This window comes from Saccopteryx leptura, chromosome 8 (genome assembly GCF_036850995.1).
Source record: "Saccopteryx leptura isolate mSacLep1 chromosome 8, mSacLep1_pri_phased_curated, whole genome shotgun sequence".
Lineage (NCBI taxonomy): Eukaryota > Metazoa > Chordata > Mammalia > Chiroptera > Emballonuridae > Saccopteryx > Saccopteryx leptura.
In genome coordinates, this window is record NC_089510.1 from 30,683,885 (window position 1) to 30,694,913 (window position 11,029).

The following is an 11,029-nucleotide window of genomic DNA, read 5'->3' on the forward strand; positions in this document are numbered from 1 at the left end:
GGGTCCTGGCCAGGCCTGGGGCGGAGGCCGAGGCCGAGGCGCGGGAGTTGTGGAGGGGGCGGGCTCTGCGGGGAAGTGCGTCAGAGGAGGCGCGGAGCGAGTAGGGTGCCGTGGTCTGAGCTGGAGGGTGAAGCTGGCGGAGCAGGAGGATGGGCGGTGAGTGAGCTGGGCCGGCTGGGCGCTGGGCCGGGGTCGCGTAGCCGCTTAACGTTTGCAGAGGCTATGGGAGGGGTCTCCGCCCCGCGCGCGGCCGGGGTGGGCGGGCTCCGAGCCCGGCGCTGCGGCGGGGCTTGCTCTCCGGCTGAGCGGTCCGGCGAGGGGCCTGGCTGGGTCCCGGGGGCCCCGGCTCGGCGGCCGCGCGGGGCTCCCCCACCCGAGCCCCGGCTCGTGTCCACCCTCCCGGCGCCGGGCGTCCGGCCTGAGAGAGCCGCCGCTCCGGCCGCGGGACCTGCTAAGGTCATCGGAGAGCAGCGGGGTGGAAGAGGGTTAAATACAAAACAGAAAAACCAAACACCAACCCAACTCGCGGAGTTCTCGTTAATCGCTGTCATTGCCTCGATCTCAGCCACTCCCGGTCCTCGCAGCTCAGCCCCGGCGTGCGAGCCTGTGTCCGCGCTCCGCGGCGCGTGCGGTGCGGCGCCGGCTTTGACTCAGCGGGATCCGCTTTGAGTCATTCTGCCGCGGCCATTGACGGCCGCCGCCGCCCGGCCCCGCGCCCCGGCGGGGCTCCGAGTTTGTCTGATTCAGCTGTCTTTACGGCCGAGGCGAGGTCATCGAGTTCGCAGACGAGGAAGTTCAAAGTCTAAGGAATGGGGAGGGTAGAGGGGAGCGGAGGATCTGGCCGCGTAAAGGCGCTTGGCTTCGCTTGGGTGGATCAGGGCAGGTCCATAGCTCTGTGCGTTCTCCTGGCTGTTCTGTGCGCCTAGAACAACCTTTCCCTGCGGATTCACGCGGACCTTCAACTCCGTCTTCCTGACTTGAAACCTTGTTTCCGAAGATTTCCTTCTTCAGAGGAAAGTGGGAGGAGCGGGTTTCCTTTGCTTCCTTTTTCCTATATGCCCTTTTCACACTAAGACCCAAACCACTAATGCTCTGCAGCTGGAATAAAAAAATTCAGTCTGTAATTTAAAATTTATGCATGGTACATTGCTGACTCTGGGCATGTCTGTTGTTTGTATCTGTAATGTGTATGTCCTTTTCAGTGTTGTCTGTTTTAGTGTGCAGGTGATAGACTAGAGAACAAGACCTCTGTCTCCGTAGCATCCTGGGTATGTGAGCCTTCATTAAGTACTTTTATGATCATTTTTGCTTTGAACTTCATTTCAAACATGCTTTAAAGAACACTCCTTAATGATTAGACATTGTTTTAAATATCCAAAGGCTGGGGAATAAAGGGTGATTTGAAGATAATTTCATTCAAAATAACCTTTATTTGTCCGTGATTGAGGCTAACTTTTCTTCAACTTTTATACAGAGCAGTCTGAATGCCAGAATGGATAACCGTTTTGCTACAGCATTTGTCATTGCGTGTGTGCTTAGCCTCATTTCCACCATCTACATGGCTGCCTCCATCGGCACAGACTTCTGGTATGAATATCGAAGTCCAGTTCAAGAAAATTCCAGCGATTTGAACAAAAACATCTGGAACGACTTCGCTAGCGATGAGGCAGATGAAAAGACTTACAATGACGCACTTTTCCGATACAATGGCACAGTGGGATTGTGGAGACGGTGTATCACTGTACCCCAAAACATAAATTGGAATAACCAGGAAAAGACAGGTATTTCTCTTGTAAACCTCTGTCCCCTTTACCTGTTCAACAGTAGACAAAGGGATGTGATGATGGCCAGCTTATGTATAAGTAACTTTATGAGCTCTCTTTCGTTAAAGGAATAAATCTTAGGTGTCTCTTCTCTCCCTACTCCCTTCTCCCCGCCTTCCTTCCATGACTTACCATTATACATACTCCTAAGTATTGGTTGGATGAGTAACTGTCCTTATCTTGGGAAAGACATTTTAAGTCTTTGTACTTATTTACCTATTCATTAAAAGCCTTTTTATTAATCTCACACATCATGAGGAAATAATTGGTAAAAAGAACTAATATCCAAAATCAAGTCAACAAATATGAATAGATAGTCCTTGAATGTGTTAGCTGTGTTTTAGTAGATATTATTTCACTCTAAGTCTTAGAGGATATAATTTGACCCACTCTACATTATAGGTTAAAAATGCACAGTACAGAAGAAAAATGACCTTAGAAATTGTCTCTCAGGTTTACTTTGCAAGCATTCTTAACATTTAAAATTTTAAATTTCCAGTTATTAACATGGAAACTTTAGAGTTCTTTGTAAGGAACAACTTTACATTTTGTTTTTATTTGTGACTACTTCTGTTGGCGTCTTGGTGAGAATCAGATCATAGCCTAATAGCTTGAGTTGCCACATATCAGAGGAACGGTAGTTGTGATTTGGAAAAAAGAAAGTTTAGAAGTGGGGAAAGTTGGTCAAAATTTATTGTAAAATGTTTAACTCTGTGAGAGCATAGGAGTACTTGATATTTGAATCTTAGTAACCATTTATCATTTATTCAACAAATATTTATTGTATGTCTCCATGTTCCAGGGCGTAGCTTGGAGCACATCGGGGGCAGAAATTCTTACCCCTGGGGGATCTACTTACATTCTAATAAGGGGTGATAAGTAATTAACATAAGTATAGCAGTATAAACAATAATTTCGCAGCATGTTAAAAGATGACACGTGTTATGAATCAACAGCAAAATAAAGGGGAGATGGAAATACATATGATATTGGTGGGCATAAGTTGTGGTAGTGCTATAGGCAGGAAGGATGTTCTTCAACAGGACACCACTTGAGTAAAGACCTGTTACAAGTGAAGGTGTCGGCCATATAGGTAGTTATGGAGGCAGAGGGAACCGTTTAGGTTGGAAGGAACAGCTGCTGCAGGACCCTATGTTGGGAGCGTGCCTGAAATAGTCAAGGGCCAGTAAAGAAGCCGCTGGGCTGGAATGGAGGGAGAGGGAGTAGGTATTCTGTTAGAGACAAATGTACTGGAAGTAGAAGTAGGACAAATCATGCAGGATTCTCTAGGCGTGATGAGGATTTTAGTTTTTACTCTGAATGTGGTGGAGCCATCAGGGGCTTTGAACAGAGGAGCCTTGACCCGGTTTCCCAGGCTGATACGGTGAATGCAGGTGGCAGGCAAAGGTGGAAGCCAGGAGACTAGTTAGGAGGCTTACGATTCAGGTGAGAGATGATGTGACTCAGACCAGGGTAGTAGGACTGAGCACGGATTCTAGATATAATTTTGAAGGTAGAGCCTCTAGGATTTCCTGATGGAACACATGTGGTCAAGAATGACTCGAAAGTTTCTAGGCTAAGAAACGAAGGGTGGAATTGTCATCACCTGAGGTGAGGAAGATGGCAGGTAGAATCGGTTAGGGAAGAAGATCTTGTTTCCTGTTTATTTCAGATTTTGTTCCCTCCTTCTCCTTCCTAGTCTTCTTACATATCTATTCTTTTTTTTTTTTTTTTTTTTTTTGTATTTGTATTTTTCTGAAGTGAGAAGCAGGGGGAGGCAGTCAGACTTCCTCATGTGCCCGACCGGAATCCACCTGGCATGACCACCAGGGGGCGATGTTCTGCCTGTCTGGGGCACTGCCTTGTTGCAGCCCGCTGGAGCCATTCTAGCACCTGAGGTGGAGGCTAGGGAGCCATCCTCAGCCCCGGGCCAATTTTGCTCCTATGGAGCCTTGGCTGTGGGAGGGAAAGAGAGATACAGAGAGGAAGGGGAGAGGGAGGGGTGGAGAAGCAGATGAGTGCGTCTCCTGTGTGCCCTGGCTGGGACTCGAACCCGGGACTTCCACACGCCAGGCTGACGCTCTACCACTGAGCTAGCCATCCATGGCTACATATCTGTTCTTATGTATTGTGCTGCTTCTACTGTTTTTCCCTTTCTTGTGCCCATATCTAAGCCTGCCACTGAGAACCACTGGCATCTATTGAGCATAGATCCTACATGTCAGTCAATGAGGTTGCTGTCTCCTCTGGGAATATCTTTCTATGTCACTTTTTATTTCAGAGAATAATTTCTTGAATTAATTGGTTTTAGAGAGAGGAACCGAGAGAGAAAGAGGCAGGAGCATAGTTTCGAACCAGCAACCTTTGCACATTGGGACGATGCTCTAACCAACCGAGCTTTCTGGCCAGGGCTTTGAAAGAGATTTTTGTTGAATTCTTATGATTAAAACAACAAGCAATCATTGTTATTTTTGTTCCAGAATCGTTTGACATGGTCACAAGATGCAATGGTTTCACATTAAATGAGCAGTTCATGGAGAAGTATGTCGATCCTGGAAACCACAATAGTGGGATTGATCTTCTTCGGACCTGTAAGTACTTTGATATCAGCAGGACAATTAGGGGAAAAATAGGCAGTAATTTTTCATTTTTTTGAATTCTGATTTTGGAACATTCTGTCAACTTGAAATAAGATCTCTAACAGTATTTCAACAAATTGATCTGTTGATAATGTATGTTAGAAGTTAGGTACATACGTACCAAATTGCTAATAGGAAGTTGAGAGAGGCAAAAATAACACAGTGGGTGACAAAATCCAGACGCTTCAGAAGGTGTGACTGGCTGTGGCCGGTGAGCTTCGCTGGTTCGAGGCTGTCCCGGAACGCCTGGCTGCAGCTTTAGTCCCATCGGGGCTCGTGCAGGAGGGACCCGTGGGCGCACAACTAAGTGGAACAGCCAATGAATGTGCCCTCCCATCTATTTAAAACCTTTCAATTAAAAAATAAGATGTTATTAGAGAGTCCATTGAAAGAGGGAATTTAATAGGGATTAATAAATACCTGTATTAGAGTTAAACACAAGCTACCTGAGTTCAGATGGGGATGTTGAAAACAGGTGGCTGCAAGCTCTGTATGAATCAGTTGAATGTCAGGCCTGCCGCTAGTATTAATCCAGTCTTAGGTGGGAGTAACAAAAGTGTGGGTGTCGAAAGTTAATGAATGTCTGTATAAATATTAGGAGCACTCTGTTCCTGGAGGGTCAAGCCACCCAGGAAATACTGGCTTCAGATGTGGGCATAGTTTCCAATCCACAGAGACTTACTGGGTCTTTCCTGGAAGAATGACCGTGTCATGAGAGGAAACATGGAATAAAGGGCAAATTTTCAGTTTTGTGTTGGAGATGCATTAGGAAGACGTTTATTTACTACTAACAGAATTTGCAGGACAGTTAGAGAAAATACTTTCATGTAGTTCTAAAAGTAAAACTAGTGTTAAATGGTAGATTTGGTTTGTAGTTGCTTTTAATACACTGCTAATAATTAAAATAGTTTAGAAATGGAATGGCATGCTTTGTGAAGTCATCAGCTTTCCTCCCATGTGGTTGAAGGACTTTCTGATAATTCAAACTACTATTGAATGCCTGGTATATACCAGGTCCTCTACTTTGTGCTTTATTATATTCTTTCAACAGGAGTTTTATCGTCATTCATTAACGTGTTCCTGCCGTAGATCCTATGGGGACTTAGATTTCTTTGTATGTCAAGCCAGCACGTTTTCCTTCAGACGCTGTCTATAGTTCAGGGGCACGTGTAGAACAGTGCCTGCCGTAGTCAGCCCTGTCCTGCTGACCCCGTAACGGTTAACGGTTAGTGTCCTGTACTGGTGGCAGGACACAGTTAGCATTCTTTGGAGCAGTGTTCTTTAGAAAAGAAACCTTAATATTTCTTTCTCATTTTTGAGAAAAGATCTAATTAGAATATGAAAGAAAACGCCATTGTGGAAAAAGTGTCTAGAATCATGGTAACATTTCTCTCTCACTCTTTTTAAACTCAGATCTTTGGCGTTGCCAGTTCCTTCTACCTTTCGTCAGCCTGGGTCTGATGTGCTTTGGGGCTTTGATTGGACTCTGTGCTTGTATCTGCCGGAGCTTGTACCCCACCATTGCCACAGGCATCCTCCATCTCCTCGCAGGTGGGTCTGGTCATCCTCCTTAACATTTTACCTTCTTTCTGTTTCCCTAGAGGCCGAAGGGTTGTAATGCTTCAATATTCATATATTATCTGTCACATTTTTTTTTTCCTCCAAGGTCTGTGCACACTGGGCTCAGTGAGCTGTTACGTGGCTGGAATTGAACTACTCCACCAGAAACTCGAGCTGCCTGAGAGTGTGACCGGGGAGTTCGGGTGGTCCTTCTGCCTGGCTTGTGTCTCGGCCCCTCTGCAGTTCATGGCTTCTGCTCTCTTCATCTGGGCGGCGCACACCAACCGGAAGGAGTACACCTTAATGAAGGCGTACCGTGTGGCTTGAGCGGGAGACTAGCTGCTTTACAACTGCTCTTTCTGTTATTTTTTAAGAGTAATATTTTCCTTTGTCCCCCCTCCACCCCAATAGTTTTTAATTTAACATTTTTTTATTATTTTGCGGATATATCATTTTATCTTGAAAATCCACTTAATTTATTCACAGTTGTGTTTTTTTTTTAATACAACTAAAATTTATATGCATTACTCAGAGTGATACCATATTTCCAACAAAGTAATACAGGATCAGAGTCCAGACAGAAGGGAATGGGTAGATTCTTGGCACAAATTTGTGAAATGTAACTGATAGTGGGACATCGACCCAGAGCTAGTTCTGCTGATGTCTGTTAGATTTTTCAGTAAAGTAATTGTGTGTATTCAACTGGAAATTTTATGTCATTGGGAAACAGCATCATTGTCAAAACTTACGTTCACTTTTCTTTATGGATAGCCAGTCAGCCAGAGGCATTAGTGCTCATTTTCAGACTTAAGCTACATAAGATCCTTTTCCCTAAATGTTGGTATATATATAGCTTCATTGAGATGAAATGTGGCAGCTGTTTATCTACAAGAAAGAAGTGAAAAATACAGTATTTACTTGAAATTTTAACTTTGTAACGGCAGGAATTCCAGTGCAGTCAGACAAGAAGATTTATCTTATCCCCCCCCCCCCCCCCATCTCTCCTTCATATGTCAGGATTTTCACTACCGCCAAATCAATTTGGAAGTATTGCTCCTCCCTTAACACACCAGGCTTATTATAAGAGTGCTTTTTTTTTTTTTTTTTTAATACTACACCGGGGACACAGAGTAAAATTCTTCCACTGCTATCTTTTTATTTCAGCTAAGTACCATAAAGAACGTTCCACCATAAAGACCCTCTGGAGTTGGGAAACTACCACAGCTGCTGGTTGTTCCTCCTGACCGTGGTCTTTATTTCTGTGGTGAAATGATGTGCCTTTCCTTGCCTAAATCCCTTCCTGGTGTGTATCAGCATTATTTAATGTCTTCTGGTTCAGTCATTTTTTTTTTTTTATAAATATGTCTATAAACATTGAAGTTTTAAAAATCTTATTTATTTATTTCATTACTATAGCACTTGACAGATTTTTTAAAATGTAATTTAGTAATTTCTTACAATATCCTAAGTCTGTCTTTTATAGAAAATAAAATTGAAAATGATAAGAGACTCGGCTGATTTAAATCTCAACACCTTTGGATAAAGAAGTACAAGCTTGTGAATAAGCGCCCCGTGGCTCTCCGTGGGACATGTATTGTTGCTTTATAGACCTGTCTCTGTGTCCAGTGTTTGGGTCTGTGTTCTCGTCCAGGAATTGTGGTAACCTCTTGCCCCCATTAGAAAATAAGAGACTCTTTATCTCTTACGTTTCAGAGGTTTAAAACAGGTTTTCCAAGTAGTTTTGTGATCTCTGTCATAATGTGGCTAGTTTTTCATAAATTCACTTAATGACTGGATGTTTGTGTTTAATGTTATTAAAACAGTCAAGTCAGCGTTTGACTTCCGGCGAGCCAGTAGTATTACTGCGCAGCTGAGGATTGCCTGTGCAATGGCTGGCTACCGAGTTTTCTCTCTCTTCCTAACTCGTGAACCTTCATTCCCTTTCAGCACCTTCTGTGGAGGGTAAACAGGAGAAAAGCTAAGTGAACTAACACAGAACACTTTTTAGAACAGATTTTTTAAATTATAGAACAACAGAGCATTTTTTATTGGGAATTATTTTAAACAGTGGTTCCTGCCTCTGGTCACTCCGAAGTTATTTGTGACTATCATTGTAACAGCATTCTGTAGAAACTCAGAAGTGGAATCACCAGTAGCAAGCATCCTTTAACATGGAGAGCTAGCACCATATGCCCTGCTGCTAAATAGGGATTGAAGTTGGTATTTTAAGCACATTATGGAGTAGCTGAGGTGTCCTCTCCTGTGAAGACTCTTCTTTGGAATACATAGGGCCATGTTGTTTTATTTGATGTGAAAACTAGGTTTTCAGCTGTCTCATGATTCTAAAAGGATAGAATCTTATGAATTACTGATACTTGACCATTTTAAAAATTAAACTAATACATAAAATGAATATCAAGTAAAGTCCTACTAATTTCTCTTCACCTAATTTTTGAAAGTGACCAAACTAATTTTCAGATTTTCCAGAACATGAGCTTTATGGCAACTTAAACCTGTTTTAAAATCTTAACTTTATGGTTCCTAACCTCATAACTAAATGATATGAATGTCTTCTAATCCTTTTTAGCGAAGGACTCATTTCAAAATTCCTTAGGGATAGCCATAAAAACAGGTAAAATTTGATACAATGAGGAAAGTCATAATAATTCTAGTAGAATTTCTGTTCGATTAACTCAGTATCTACTATCTATGTCATGATACACCAGAGTCCGAGAATTTGATAGCAGTGTGTTAGAATTCTACCTTCTCTGTGTGTTTGTGTGTGTGTGTGTGTGTATTGGAGGAAGAATAGTCTTGATGAGTCACTTATAGGTGAATGATTTAGTCACACAAGTGGGAGGAAGACTAGCATACAGCAGATTCAGAGTTTGTTTTTCTAGTCTAAAGATGACATGAAATTGTAGAGCAGCAGTTAAAACTTATAGATCCAGTCATCTTCATTTGACTCTTAAGATACAGTGTGAGGGCATTTCAAAATTTAGCTTCATGTTGGCTTTCATCAGAAACAAAAACACCTGTCGAATTAACCTGCCTGACCAGTGGCAGCACTTCCTGAAGTTTCCTAGCAGCTAAAGGAGCAGGCAGAGGGTGCAGTTCTGAGATGCGACTTACTTCCCAAGCAGGCTGCAGCTTTGTCCTGGCACACACGGGTGGGGTTTATTTGTCTTCCTTTCGGCCTCCTCTACTCAGTAGGGACTAATGATTCATACCTTGAAAAGAAGAATTAAAATAAGGAAGCACGTCGGCCTGGCGTGCGGGTGACCCGGGTTCGATTCCCGGCCAGGGCACATAGGAGAAGCGCCCATTTGCTTCTCCACCTCCCCCCCCTTCCTCTCTCTCTCTTCCCCTCCCGCAGCCAAGGCTCCATTGGAGCAAAGATGGCCCGGGCGCTGGGGATGGCTCCTTGGCCTCTGCCCCAGGTGCTAGAGTGGCTCTGGTCGCGGCAGAGCGACGCCCTGGAGGGGCAGAGCATCGCCCCTGGTGGGCGTGCCGGGTGGATCCCGGTCGGGCGCATGCGGGAGTCTGTCTGACTATCTCTCCCCGTTTCCAGCTTCAGAAAAATAAATAAAAATAAATAAATAAAATAAGCAAGCATATCTGTGGATAGGAATTCTTTCCCTCTTGCTTTTCACATGTTCCAACACTATTGTAATGAGATACATTTTTTCCATTGGATCAAATGATAGGCCAATGTCCTGCAGATTCATTATGTGAAAATTCTAAATTGCAGCAAGAATAAATCAGAATGATTATTTGCTATATAGAAGTTACAATAAGAAGTATTTAAACCCTCTTCAGTGTGCACGAATGTCTATTAGCAAATTAATATATTATTTCACATTAACATTTACATACTTTCAGCAAATTTGCATAAAGCAAGATCCAATTTATATTTTAATTTCTGCAGAGTTTAAAAATATGCACTAAGGAGAGAGTTCTCTGTTTTGTCGCTACCTTTTCGAATGTCTGAGTTCCCGGGTAACGCGTCCATCCCCTTTCAGTCTCTCAGTGTCTCAGAATGCGAACAGTAGCCTGCCTCCTGCAGCCTCATCCTGTGCCGTCTTCTGTCTGCTCAGCTGTTCTTGGTTCTGTCCACTCAGCTCTTACTCTCCTCGGTATGTTCGCAGGGGACTTTGCTGCTTTTATTCCCATGACCTCCCTTGGCACCTTTCTTCACGATTCTTAGCCTTATCTGCGTATGGGCTATCCAGTTTTCTTACTTTCAGTCTCAAGATAACAAGGGTGGCTATTCAAAACTATAAAGCAATTTTGTTTTAAAAGATGCTGTTTTGCTTTAGCTGCATGAAAGCTTTAACCATCTCTGACTGTTGTTTTATTATTCCAAAATCTATAGTAGAATCTTATTCTCCTTCCTTAACTTCCTCGGGAGGAGTTTATATTCTCAGTAATGAGGGAGTATTGAAATGAATGTTCTACTTTCTCCAAATCTCATGTGCTCCTCCCTATGAATGAAGAAATGTGTTATCTGATTGGAGAACTTGCTGGGATCATGGCAGCCCCAGAAAGTAACAAAGTGTGGAATATTTGTGCACTAGAGATGCTGATTTAGTTGTGGCCAGGCCACCGCAACTTTTTAAACCTTTCTAAATCCAGTGGGATAGCTGTGTTTGACAAATACATTTGAAAGCTATGTTTAAAAGCAAGAACTAGGATTCCTTCTCTCCTAGGCAAATTGTTAGAAGGAAACAGTGGGCTTTGTCAAGTGAGTCGACCTGGCACGTTGTAGAAGGCATTCTCTCCCATGCTTTCCAGCACTCTTCCGCTGGTGACTAGCTGTCTGAGACGGGCCCTGATCCATCACACCACCGCTGGCTGGAGATGTGTGTGAAGAGTCTGCCTGCAGACCCAACACACTCCACTGGCTGCTCTGAAGATTCAGATTGGGCAGCAAGAAATAGGAAACCTCGTTTGTTCTGGCTTTAGTTCCTAAGTACTTTTTCTAATCCAGTATTTAGAGGGACCCTG

At 43.5% G+C, this 11,029-nt stretch overlaps 1 protein-coding gene across 3 annotated transcripts; it reads left to right on the forward strand.

Annotated features, from left to right (window-relative positions):
• Window positions 1–7,527, forward strand: CLDND1 (claudin domain containing 1). Of its 3 annotated transcripts, none has more exons than XM_066347422.1 (6): window positions 54–156; window positions 1,225–1,268; window positions 1,475–1,781; window positions 4,304–4,414; window positions 5,876–6,013; window positions 6,129–7,527. In XM_066347422.1, the coding sequence occupies exons 1-6, from the start codon at window positions 150–152 to the stop codon at window positions 6,347–6,349; spliced, it is 828 nt and encodes a 275-aa protein (XP_066203519.1). In that variant the 5' UTR covers window positions 54–149; the 3' UTR covers window positions 6,350–7,527. The 3 variants fall into 3 exon arrangements, with proteins under 3 accessions (XP_066203520.1, XP_066203519.1, XP_066203521.1); XM_066347424.1 differs by having other exon boundaries at window positions 64–156; window positions 1,203–1,268; XM_066347423.1 differs by lacking the exon at window positions 1,225–1,268 and having other exon boundaries at window positions 1–156.
• Window positions 7,528–11,029: the final 3,502 nt, after the last annotated feature.

Coding starts and splice junctions, on each gene's coding strand:
- CLDND1 (XM_066347422.1), top strand. Junction 1,269..1,474: donor CTGTCTCCGTAGCATCCTGG/GTATGTGAGCCT, acceptor ACTTTTATACAG/AGCAGTCTGAATGCCAGAAT. Junction 1,782..4,303: donor GAATAACCAGGAAAAGACAG/GTATTTCTCTTG, acceptor TTTTTGTTCCAG/AATCGTTTGACATGGTCACA.